General features: G+C 42.6%; 1 protein-coding gene across 1 annotated transcript in view; it reads right to left on the reverse strand.

The window, feature by feature from the left end:
* Positions 1 to 9,605, reverse strand: part of LOC106092635 (fibrinogen-like protein 1) — a 13,779-nt gene extending 4,174 nt beyond the window's left edge. The window contains exons 1-3 of the mRNA XM_013259547.2: positions 9,516 to 9,605; positions 3,488 to 3,872; positions 3,380 to 3,425 (exon numbers count right to left, since the gene is read on the reverse strand). Of these exons, the coding sequence (XP_013115001.1) occupies positions 3,380 to 3,425; positions 3,488 to 3,872; positions 9,516 to 9,581 (497 nt within the window). The 5' untranslated portion in view covers positions 9,582 to 9,605. The remainder of the gene's footprint in view (positions 1 to 3,379; positions 3,426 to 3,487; positions 3,873 to 9,515) is intronic.
* Positions 9,606 to 12,420: the final 2,815 nt, after the last annotated feature.

Below are 12,420 nucleotides of genomic sequence, written 5' to 3' on the forward strand. Positions count from 1 at the left end.
CGCTCAAACTTGAATCGGACTGCACTCACTATATTTGAGAAGTTTGCCTCTGTTTCTTAGTTGAATGTTCACGGGCAAAATTTGCAAAAAAAGATTGCATTTGAGCTCGTAGTCCTATGTGCACCGGTAAGATACCAATAGCTATACTGACCTCAGTCTTACTTTCTTTCAGAAATAGACTCGTCTTCTCACGATCTAGATCCCCTCATAGGCTTTTCGCCGTCCTACCGGCCGTTTCGCTGTTCCACAATCTTGCATGCGCATTCGTCGCCCACTCCCTTAACTCGAACTGCGTCGACTCGAAAAGCTTCGTGTTAACCAAGTTTTTTGACGGCAGTCCTCTGGGCTTCACCACCAAATCATCTGCCCTTTCATTCCCCCTTACTCCGTTATGGCCCGGCACACAAATAATGCGGATTTTGTCATCCTGAGAGAAGGCGTTAATCTCCTTCTTACACTGCAAGACTGTTCGTGACCTTATCGTCCTGGTTGTTATTGCCCTTATGGCAATTTTACTGTCGGTAATGATGTTCACACTCGACGTCCCCGCGATAGCACCACACCACTTCATGCATTCCGTGATCGCCCGGATCTCCGCCTGAAGAACCGTTATATAGTCAGGCAGTCTAAAACAGATATCAGTCCCTGGGTTCTCAATGTAGACCCCCAGGCCCACTTTGTCCTCTAGCTTTGATCCATCCGTGTAACATGATCTTCCAGATGGCAATACTAGGGTTCCGTCAATCCAACACTGTGCCAATGGCAACAGTGCCTCGCACTCGACTTCAAGGTTGATCTCAGGCATTCGATTAGAAACCTCTACCCTTCCTTCCAGGTTTCCTATCGTCGCCTCGATTATACCCCGATGGTACGAGCTGCTCCCATCCTCAATAATTTTTCCCATCGCCTTAAGTCTCATAGCCGCAGTGGCTGCCACACACTTGATCTGTTTGTCTATGGGTCGGATATCTAGAATAGTCTCCATTGCGCTAGTGGGCGTGGTCCTCATCGCTCCGCTATGCCACGACAATATGTTCTCTGAGCCTGTTGTATGGTCCTTATGTTGCACTTTCGCTCCATAGCAGTCCACCAAACTACTGAGGCGTAAGTAACTATTGGTCTAATCACGCTCCTGTAGAGCCAGTGGACCATCCTCCGATTCAGGCCCCATTTCGAGCCGACGGCCCGTCTACCTAGTGCCCAACATCTGTGAGCCTTCTCAGTACGCTCCTGAATGTGACACTTCCAATTCAATTTCCAGTCCAAGATCACACCTAAGTATTTGCCTTGTCAGATATGGAAATCGTCTTTTTGAGGAAACGTGGTGTGTTAAACTGACCCACCTTCGTCTCCCTCGTGAGCAGGCTTATTTCAGTCTTCTCTGGGTTAACATTGAGACCTCTGGGTCTAGCCCAGTCATATGCCATATGCAAGACCCTCTCGGGCCTTCTGCATAGCTCGTTCGGATCCTTACCCCTTAGAAGTATTACAACATTGTCTGCGTAACAGACGGGTTCAAATCTCTCCTCAGTCAGCATCCCCAATAGGTCATATATAGTGGTCACCCATGGGAGTGGCGATAAAATGCCCCCTGAGACGTGCCTTGTGCCACTTTCTCCCTTATATTTATGTCATGGGACACACAATTTATCCACCTGTTCCTTAGCATATGGTTTATCCAGTCTCTAAGGACCGGGTCTACCCGGTACTGGTCTAAGGATTCGATCAGTACCTGGTCCACCCGGTACTGGTCTAAGGATTCGATCAGTGTGTCGGTCCGCACATTGTTAAAAGCCCCTTCGAAGTCAATGCATACCGCCAGTGTGTACGTTTTGGCATCGAAGGATTCTTCTATTTTATGCACAACCTCGGGCAGGGCAGTCTCCACCGACCTTCCCTTGACATAGGCATGCTGTTTGTATTTGAGCAGTTCGCTGGGTGTCATACTCTCTAGCATGGTGTCCACAATACGTCCCATGGTTTTGAGTAGAAAGGACGGAAGGGTTATGGGTCTGTAGGCCTTTGGTGTCGCTTAACTTGCCTTGCCGGGCTTGGGTATAAACACCACCCCTGTCTCCTGCCAGGCTTTCGTAGTATATGAAGGTCCTATGCACGCTATGAAAAGTTTGGCCAGATGAGGCGCCAGATAGTCGGCCTCCTTCTGTAGTACTGTCGGAAATATTTCATCAGGTACGGGTGACTTAATTGGTTTGAAGCTCCTCAATGTTTCGTTCACCATAAATTTTGTAATTTTAAACCTTCGATCAAAATCGTTATTCCAAGTTTCCGGTGTCTTGGTGAGTCCAGTCTGTGGAAAATGGAATTTCGTCAAAAGCCTCCACATGTCCTCCGTTGTCTCTGCTCTCACTCCCATGTCGTCTACTAAAGTTTCAGTTTGGACATGGGTTTTTGAGAGAAGCTTTTTATCTTGGCGGTGTTATTAACGCTATCGACCTGTTCGCAGAACAGCTTCCAGGAGTCACGTTTTGCCGCTCTGGTAATCTTATTGTATTCCGCCTTTTTACGATGTGCTCTGTTAAAAAGTTGGCGGACCTCTTTCCCAGTATTGCGAATCTCCCCTGTCATCCAGTGTTTTGGTTTGAAGCTCCTCCAGGATTCCTTCACCATAAATTCCGTAATTTTAAGTTTCCGGTGTATCCTGTGGAAAATGGGTTTTCATCAAAAGCCTCCATATGTCCTACGTTGTCTCTGCTCTCACTCCCATGTCGTCTACTAAAGTTTCAGTTTGGACATGGGTTTTTGAGAGAAGCTTTTTATCTTGGCGGCGTCATTAACGCTATCGACCTGTTCGCAGAAAAGCTTCCAGGAGTCACGTTTTGGCGCTCTGGTAATCTTATTGTATTCCTTGAGGCGTGTGTAATACACACCCCAATAAACTTCCGCCTTTTTACGATGTGCTCTGTTATAGAGTCTGCGGAGCTCTTTACCAATGTTGCGAATCTCCCAGGTCATCCAGGGATTTTCTTGGGATGTTTTCCTTTCCCAAAGAGGACAACTATCTTTGAAGAATCCCACCAGTGCAGTCGTAATCCTGTTGATATTCTCGTCAATCTATTCTATGCTTGGACAATCTAAATTATCTTACCCAAGTCTTCTTCTGAATAGCCTTCCGAATTTTGTCCATTTGGTCTTCTACTTATTCCGGAAGCCTAATGTAGCGATTTTCAGAAAGAGTGTTCCATGGAGACCCTCCAATTCTCAACCTCGTCGATTAGATATTCCGAACATATCGTCACATCTAATACCTCCTGCCTAATCCTATTAACAAAGGTAGGAGTGTTACCAATATTAAGGCCTTTAGTATTCAAGAACTCTGCCATGGCTTGGCCCCGCTCATTAGTGTGTCTGACTTACTTACCAACTCAATTTGTCATTGGCCTTTAATTTGCACAATTTGGGTTCCTCTATTGATAGACAGAAATAAATTGAATTTTAAATGATAAGACAATAGTCGGATTTTTCTCACCCTTTTCGTGCAATTCCGTCATAAAAATCCTTTCTGTTGCATTCGCATTTTTTTTTTTTGGTGCAACAATTTCGTCAATGTTCGTAGTCCTTAAAGTCACATTGCCACTCTCCCAATTAATGGCATCTTCAGTCATTGACTCATACCCTTCTCCTGTTAATAGACTCCTTGAATTTTGTTGACCTTCGATTATTTTGAATAGTTTTGTGAAATTTTCCTCTAGAATTAGCATTCTGTGATTGATTTCCATAAGTGTTTGATTTTGTTTCTCCATATTGAAATCGACAATTTGCAAACGCAGTTTAATGATTTCTTGGCCAGATTTTAATATATCACCCAAATGGGGGTCGGGTCCATCTTCGTATAAGGTAAAGTTCTGATTTGTCTGATGAAATAAAAAAAATAAGAACTAAATATAAAGGGTGATGATTTTAGCTAGTATCTTTTTGGCAACACTTGTTTAAACAGCTCACGCACATTTTGTGTTTTGCATCACTGTCAAATATCTCCAGTTTGGTCTATAATTTAACCATGAATCGTCTTACAAACGAACAACGCTTGCAAGTTATTGAATTTTATTATCAAAATGCGTGCTCTATTAAGAGAGTTCATCGCGCGCATCTTCCATTGAGCGACTAATCTCATTTTTAGCTCAATGGATACGTAAATAAGCAGAATTGTCGATTTTGGTGTGAAAATCAACCATCCAGAAAAACTCACGGTTTGGTGTGGTTTATAGGCTGGTGACATCATTGGACCGTACATCTAACTAACCTTTTTTGCCCAAAATTCAAGAGCTTGACTTGCCTGACACGTGGCTTCAACAAGACTGTGCCACATGTCACACAGCACGTATAACAATGGACTGTCAAACAGCTTCAGTTTTGTCTATAAATTAACCATGAATCGTCTGACAAACGAACAATGCTTGACAAATTATTGAATTTCAATTTAAGTTCATGGGGCGCTTCTTCCATTGAGCCACGAATCTCATTTTCGGCTCAATGGATATGTAAATCAGCAGAATTGTCGATTTTGGTGTGAAAATCCACCAGAATGCATCCAGTTTGGTGCTGTTTATGGGCTGGTGGCATCATTGGACCGTACTTCTTCAAAGATGATGGGAATCGTAATGTAACTGTGAATGATGAGAGCTATCGTGAGATAAAATCCAACTAACTTTTTTTTGCCCAAATTACAAGAGCTTGACTTGCCTGGCATGTGGTTTCAACAAGAAGGTGCCACATGCCACACAGCACGCATAACAATGGACTTATTGAGAGGCGAGTTCGGTGAACATTATATTTCAAGTTCGGGACCGGTCAATTGGCCGCTTAGATAGTGCGACTAAACTTCTTTAAGACTATTTTTTGTGGGGCTATGTTAAAGCCCATGTCTATACAGACAAAACCGCTTCAATTGACGCAGTGGTAGACAACATTGAAGCATTTATTCATGAGATACCGGCCGAAATGTTGGAAATATGACAAAATTGGACTAAGCGGATGGACCTTTTGAGGCGCAGTCACGTCATCACAAAGAAAGTAAATGCATTTTTAATAAATCTTAGAATGAACTTTAATCAAATATACTTTTTTACACTTTTTTTTTCTAAAGCAAGCTAAAGTAACAGCTGATAACTGACAGAAGAAAGAATGCAATTACAGAGTCAAAAGCTGTGAAAAAATTTGTCAACGCCGACTATATGAAAAATCCGCCATTACTTTCTGGGCAACCAATATATGGACCGTACCATCGATTCATACAAAAGATTTCATAAATTTTTCTGAATATTATGTTTTCTTTTTTTGAAAACTTTCCTATAGATCTTTCCGGCGTTACTACAGAAATGGGCAGACTATCTGGCGCCTCGTCTGGTCAAAAATTTTCACAGCGTGCCTAGGACTTTCATATACTCCGAAAGCCTAGCAGGAGGCAAGGGTGGTTTTTATACCTAAGTCCGGCAGGGTAAGTTATGCGACACCAAAGACCTACAGACTCATAAGCCTTGCGTCCTTTCTACTCAAAACCATGGAACGTATTGATAAAGAGTATGACATCCAGCGAACTGCTCATATACAAACAGCATGCCTATGTCAAGGGAAGGTCGATGGAGACTGCCCTGCACGAGGTTGTGCATAAAATAGAAGAATCATTCGATGCCAAAACGTACACACTGGCGGTATGCATTGACTTCGAAGGGGCTTTTAACAATGTGCGGACCGACACACTGATCGAATCCTTACACCGGTACCGGGTGGACCCGGTCCTTAGAGACTGGATAAACCATTTGCTAAGGAACAGGTGGATAATTTGTGGCACAGGGTACGCCACAGGGGGCATTTTATCGCCACTTCTATGAGTGACCACCATAAATGACCTATTACGGATGCTGACTGAGGAGGGATTGGAACAAGTCTGCTTGGCAGACGATGTTATAATACTTCTAAGGGTGTAAGGATCCGAACGAGCTATGCAGAAGGGCCGAAAGGGTCTTGCATATGGCATATGACTGGGCTAGACCCAGAGGTCTCAATGTTAACCCAGAGAAGACTGAAATATGCCTGTTCACGCGGAAGACGAAAGTGGGCAAATTTAACGCACCACGTTTCCTCAATAAGACGATTTCGATATCTGATAAGGTCAAATACTTAGGTGTGATCTTGGACAGGAAACTGAATTGGAAATGTCACATTCAGGAGCGTACTGAGAAAGCTCACAGATGTTAGGCATTATGTAAACGGGTCGTTGGCTCGAAATGGGGCCTGAATCCTAGGATAATCCACAGGCTCTACAGGAGCGTGATTAGACCAATAGTTACTTATGCCTCAGTAGTTTGGTGGACTGCTATGAAGAAAAAGTGCAACATAAGGACCGTACAACAGGATCAGAGAACATACTGTCTTGGCATAAGCGGAGCGATGAGGACTACACCCACTAGGACAATGGAGACTTCTATATATAACCGATCCATAGACACACAGATTAAGTGTGAGGCAGCCACTATGGCTATGAGACTTAAGGCGATGGGAAAAATTATAAAGGATGGGAGCAGCTCGTACCATCGGGGTATAATCGAGGCGAAGATAGGAAACCTGGAAGGAAGGGTAGAGGTTTCTAATCGAGGAGGCACTGCTGTCATCGGCACAGTGTTGGATTGACGGAACCCTAGTATTGCCATCTGGAAGATCATGTTACACGGATGGATCAAAGCAAGAGGACAAAGTGGGCCTGGGGGTTTACATTGAAAACCCAGGGACCGACATCTGTTTTAAACTGCCTGAACATAATACGGTCCTGCAGGTGGAGATCCGGGCGATCACGGAATGCGCGAAGTGGTGTGGTGCTAACGCGAGGACGTCGAGTCTGAACATCTTTAGCGACAGTATAATTGTCATAAGGGCAATAACAACCAGGACGGTAAGGTCGCGAACAGCCTTACAGTGTAACAAGTAAAAGCGTGCTAAGTTCGGCCGGGCCGAATCTTATATACCCTCCACCATGGATCGCATTTGTCGAGTTCTTTTCCCGGCATCTCTTCTTAGGCAAAAAACCTAATTAAATTATATGTTGGAGACCTGTGTAAAATTTCAGCCAATTCGTATAAGAATTGCGCCCATTGGGGCTCACGAAGTCAAATAGAGAGAACGATTTATATGGGATCTGTATCAGGCTATAGACCGATTCAGACCATAATAAACACGTTTGTTGATGGTCATGAGAGGATCCATCGTACAAAATTTCAGGCATATCGGATAATAATTGCGACCTCTAGGGGTCAAGAAGTCAAGATCCCAGATCGGTTTATATGGCAGCTATATCAGGTTATGAACCGATTTGAACCTTATTTGACACAGTTGTTGAAAGTAAAAATAAAATACGTCATGCAAAATTTCAGCCAAATCGGATAGGAATTGCGCCCTCTAGAAGCTCAAGAAGTCAAATCCCCAGATCGGTTTATATGACAGCTATATCAGGTTATGGACCGATTTCAACCATACTTGGCACAGTTGTTGGATATCATAACGAAATAAATGGTGCCAAAAATTCATTCCAATCGGATAAGAATTGCGCACTCTAGAGGCTCAAGAAGTCTAGACCCAAGATCGGTTTATATGGCAGCTATATCAGGTTATGGACCGATTTAAACCATACTTGGCACAGTTGTTGGGTATCATAACAAAACACGTCGTGCGAAATTCCATTTCAATCGGATAAGAATTTCGCCCTCTAGAGGCTCAAGAAGTCAAGACCCAAGATCGGTTTATATGACAGCTATATCAGGTTATGAACCGATTTGAACCATACTTGGCACAGTTGTTGGATATCATAACAAAACACGTCGTGCAAAATTTCATTTCAATCGGATAAGAAATGCGCACTCTAGAGGCTCAAGAAGTCAAGACCCAAGATCGGTTTATATGGCAGCTATATCAGGTTATGGACCTATTTGAACCATACTTGGCACAGTTGTTGGATATCATAACAACACACGTCGTGCGAAATTCCATTTCAATCGGATAAGAATTGCGCCCTCTAGAGGCTCAAGAAGTCAAGACCCAAGATCGGTTTATATGGCGGCTATATCAGGTTATGGACCGATTTGAACCATACTTGGCACAGTTGTTGGATATCATAAAAAAACACGCCGTACAAAATTTCATTCGAATCGGATAAGAATTGCGCACTCTAGAGGCTCAAGAAGTCAAGACCCAAGATCGGTTTATATGGCAGCTATATCAAACCATGGACCGATATGGCCCATTTACAATACCAACCGACCTACACTAATAAGAAGTATTTGTGCAAAATTTCAAGCGGCTAGCTTTACTCCTTCGGAAGTTAGCGTGCTTTCGACAGACAGACGGACGGACGGACGGACGGACATGGCTAGATCGACATAAAATGTCACGACGATCAAGAATATATATACTTTATGGGGTCTCAGACGAATATTTCGAGTAGTTACAAACAGAATGACGAAATTAGTATACCCCCCATCTTATGGTGGAGGGTATAAAAAGGAGATTAACGCCTTCTCTGAGGATGGCAAAATCCGCATCGTTCGGGTGCCGGGCCATAACGAAGTAAGGGAAATGAAAGGGCAGACGATTTGGCGGTGCAGATCAGAGGACTACCATCAATAAACTTGGTTAACCAGAAGCCTTTCGGGTCGATGCAGTCCGTGTTAAGGGAGTGGGCGACGAATGCGCATGCAACATTGTGGAACAGCGAAATGATCGGTAGGACGGCGAAAATCCTATGTGGGGATCCAGATCGTGAGAAGACGAGGCTATTATCAAAAGGAAGCAAGAAGGAGGTCAGTATAGCTATTGGTATCATAATGGGACACATAGGACTACGAGCTCACTTATGTAAAATCGGTGATAGCATGTGTAGGTCAATTGGGAAAGATGATGAGACGTTGGAGCATTTCCTTTGTCATTGTCCCGCTTTCGCGTCCAACATATACCGGTACTTAGGTGGAGACACAATATCAGACATGAACCATCTTAGGAGAGTGGCATTGAAGACAATTAAGGATTTTGTAAGTAGCACGGAATTCCTAACTTAAAAATTTCTTCTTGGAGCGCACAACAATCCGATTACTGGTTTAGGTGTATGTTCATAGTGGCATGGGGCGGATTAATATCTGCACCCTCTTTCAACCAAACCTAACCTTCCTACAGATCTAAAAAAATGACCCTTTAGACAATAACAAGCTAAAACTAATTAAATGTTGTTCTGGCCGCTCTTATCCCACTTTAATTGTTCTAGGTTGCCCAAAAAGTAATTGCGGATTTTTCATATAGTCGGCGTTGACAAATTTTTTCACAGCTTGTGACTCTGTAATTGCATTCTTTCTTCTGTCAGTTATCATCTGTTACTTTTAGCTTACTTTAGAAAAAAAGTGTAAAAAAAGTATATTTGATTAAAGTTCATTCTAAGTTTTATTAAAAATGCATTTACTTTCTTTTAAAAAAGCCGCAATTATTTTTTGGGGAACCCAATATTAATAATTACTTACATCTAAACTTGCACTCGTCAGTTGAATAAAATAATATAAAATCGTAATAATCTTTAGACACTTCATTTCTCCGAAAAGACGAAAATCAAACTAAGCTTTATAAAGAAACATATTCGATAGCGCATAACAATTTTGACGGAAGTGCACAGTAGTCCAAAAAAGTTTTTTAGTTTTTATGCTAGGGAAAAAATGTGCACAAGCATATTCGGCAACATATGGGTTGCACTGTTACTTTTTAAGCTCTTATCATTATACCCACCACCATGGGATGGGGGTATACTAGTATAGACATTCTGTTTGTAACACCTCGAAATATTCGCCTAAGACCCCATAAAGTTTTCATATTCTTGAACGCCTCAACGTTCTGAATCGATCGATCATGTCCGTCCGTCCGTCTGACGAAATCACGATAGCGGTCGAACGCGTAAAGCTAGCCGCTTGAAATTTAACACAAATACTTAATATTGATGATGATATTGGAGGCCACTGTAGCGCAGAGGTTAGCATGTCCTCCTATGACGCTGAACGCCTGGGTTCAAATCCTGACGGGACCATTAGAAAAATTTTTAGCGGTGGTTTTACCCCCCTAATGGTGGCAAAATTTGTGAGGTACTATGCCATGTAAAACTTCTCTCCAAAGAGGTGTCGCACTGCGGCACGCCGTCCGGACGCGGCTATAAAAAGGAGGCCCCTTATCATTGAGCTTAAACTTGAATCGGACAGCGTTCATTGATATGTGAGAAGTTTGCCCCTGTTCCTTAGTGCAATGTTCATGGGCAAAATTTGCAATTTTACTTAATATTGATGTTTGGTCGTCGGAGATTACAAATGGGTCATATCGGTTCACATTTATATATCTTAATTATAAAAATCAATTTGTGTTTGTTGGTAGGTTTGTTTGTTTGTTGGTGTGTTCCTTATAGACTCAGAAACGGCTGAACCGATTTTCTTGAAATTTTCACAGATAGTGATCCCGTGGTAAAAAGAGGGTACTAAATTTTTTGATATCTGCAGGGGGAGCGGACCCTCCCCCTTACCCTAATTTTCAGAAACGGCAAATCTCGGAGATGGGTGGCGCGATTTTGTGTGCTCTCTTATTGTAACCTACAAACAATAATTTAATATCCAAATTTCGGATGGGGTACCTAGGGGGGACGCCCCACCCTAAAACCTACCATATATATACATATACACCAATCACGACAATATGGTACTCAAATGAAAGGTATTTAAGATTAAAAAACGTATTTGATATCCAATTGTGGGAGCAAGTGTTTGGGGGACCACTCTAACCCCCAAAACACCCTAAAATCCGACATATTTACCTACCATGGCAATATGGGACTCAAATGAAAGGCATTAGCGAGTAGAATACGAATCTGATATCCAAATGTGGGATTACGTTTCTGTGGGTCCACACCTTTCCCAAAACACCCTCCAAACAGGAATTATTTACTGACCATGGGAATATGGGGCTTAAATAAAAGGTATTTAAGTGTAGAATTAGAATCTGATATCCAAATATGGGACCAAGTGTTTGGCGGGGCCGCCTCTCCCCAAAATCATCCCCCAAAGGGGATAAATTTACGACCATATCAATATGGGGCTCAAATGAAAGGTCTGTGGAAGTAAAGCACGAATCTGATATCAATGTTCGGGAAAAGTGTCTATGGGGCCACCCCACCCTCATAACACGACCCAAATTGGAAGTATTTGCTGACCATTGCAGTATGAGGCTCGTATAAGAGGTATTTTAGAGTAGAACACGAATCTGACATATATTTGCAAAGCCAAGTCACTAAGTGGCCGCCCCATCAACCAAAACACCCCCCAAACCGGTCATGTTTGCCGACTTAGGAAAAATGGAGCTCAAATGAAGCGTATTTCGAAGTAGACCATGAATATGACATCAACGTTCTGGACCAACTGTCTAGGGGATGTCTCACCGCCATAACAACCCCCAATTCGGGACCAACTGTCTAGAGGATGTTCCACCACCATAACAACCCCCAAGTAGGACGTATTTGCTCACCAAGACAATTTGAGGTTTCAAGACAGTGGAGCTCGATATTCGTAGTTTTTAGGGTCCATACCCCAAACCGGAGATATTTGGTGGCTTTTTCAATAAGGGGTTTATGTGAATGGTATTTGAGATTAGAAAACGAATTTGATATCCAATTTTTAGGCCAATGGCAATATGGGATTCAAATATATGAGCAAAGAGCACCTTGCTGATATATTTTCAGGGCTTAGTGTTTGGGGGACCATCCCACTCCCCAAAACACCCTTAAATCGGGCATATTTTCCGACCAGGTCAATGTGGGGCTTAAATGAAACGAATTGGGGGTTAGAGTAAGAATTGGTACCCACTTTTGGAACCAATTTTCTGGGGGTCTACCACTTTCTCAAAATGCCCCACAAACAGTAGCATGGTATTTCCCTAAAAGCTCTTTAATTGTCGATAATAAACATTCCATGGAAAATTTTGTTCCATATAAAGCAAAGTTGTTCCAGAAAAAGGCGCAGCGGAGCGGGCCCGGTCCAGCTAGTAGCTCCCATATAAACCGATCTACCGATTTGACTTCTAGAGCCCCTGGAAGCCACAATTTTTGTCCGATTTGTCTAAAAAATTTCACATAGTGTTCGGATCTAACAGTACTTAGTAAAACCAAAATCAGTCTATAACCTGATATAGCTATTACAAGCCGCATTTTTTGTGCGATTTTGTTGAAATTTTGCATGTAGTGTTCCGCTATGACTTCCAACAAATGTGCCAAGTACGGTCCAAATTAATCTATAACCTGATATAGCCCCATATAAACCGATCTCCCGATTTGACTTCTCGAGCCCTTACAATCCTCAATTTGTGCAAAAGATTTTCGTCCTATTTGTCTGTCATCCTTTA

Source organism: Stomoxys calcitrans, chromosome 5 (genome assembly GCF_963082655.1).
Source record: "Stomoxys calcitrans chromosome 5, idStoCalc2.1, whole genome shotgun sequence".
In the NCBI taxonomy this organism is placed as follows: domain Eukaryota; kingdom Metazoa; phylum Arthropoda; class Insecta; order Diptera; family Muscidae; genus Stomoxys; species Stomoxys calcitrans.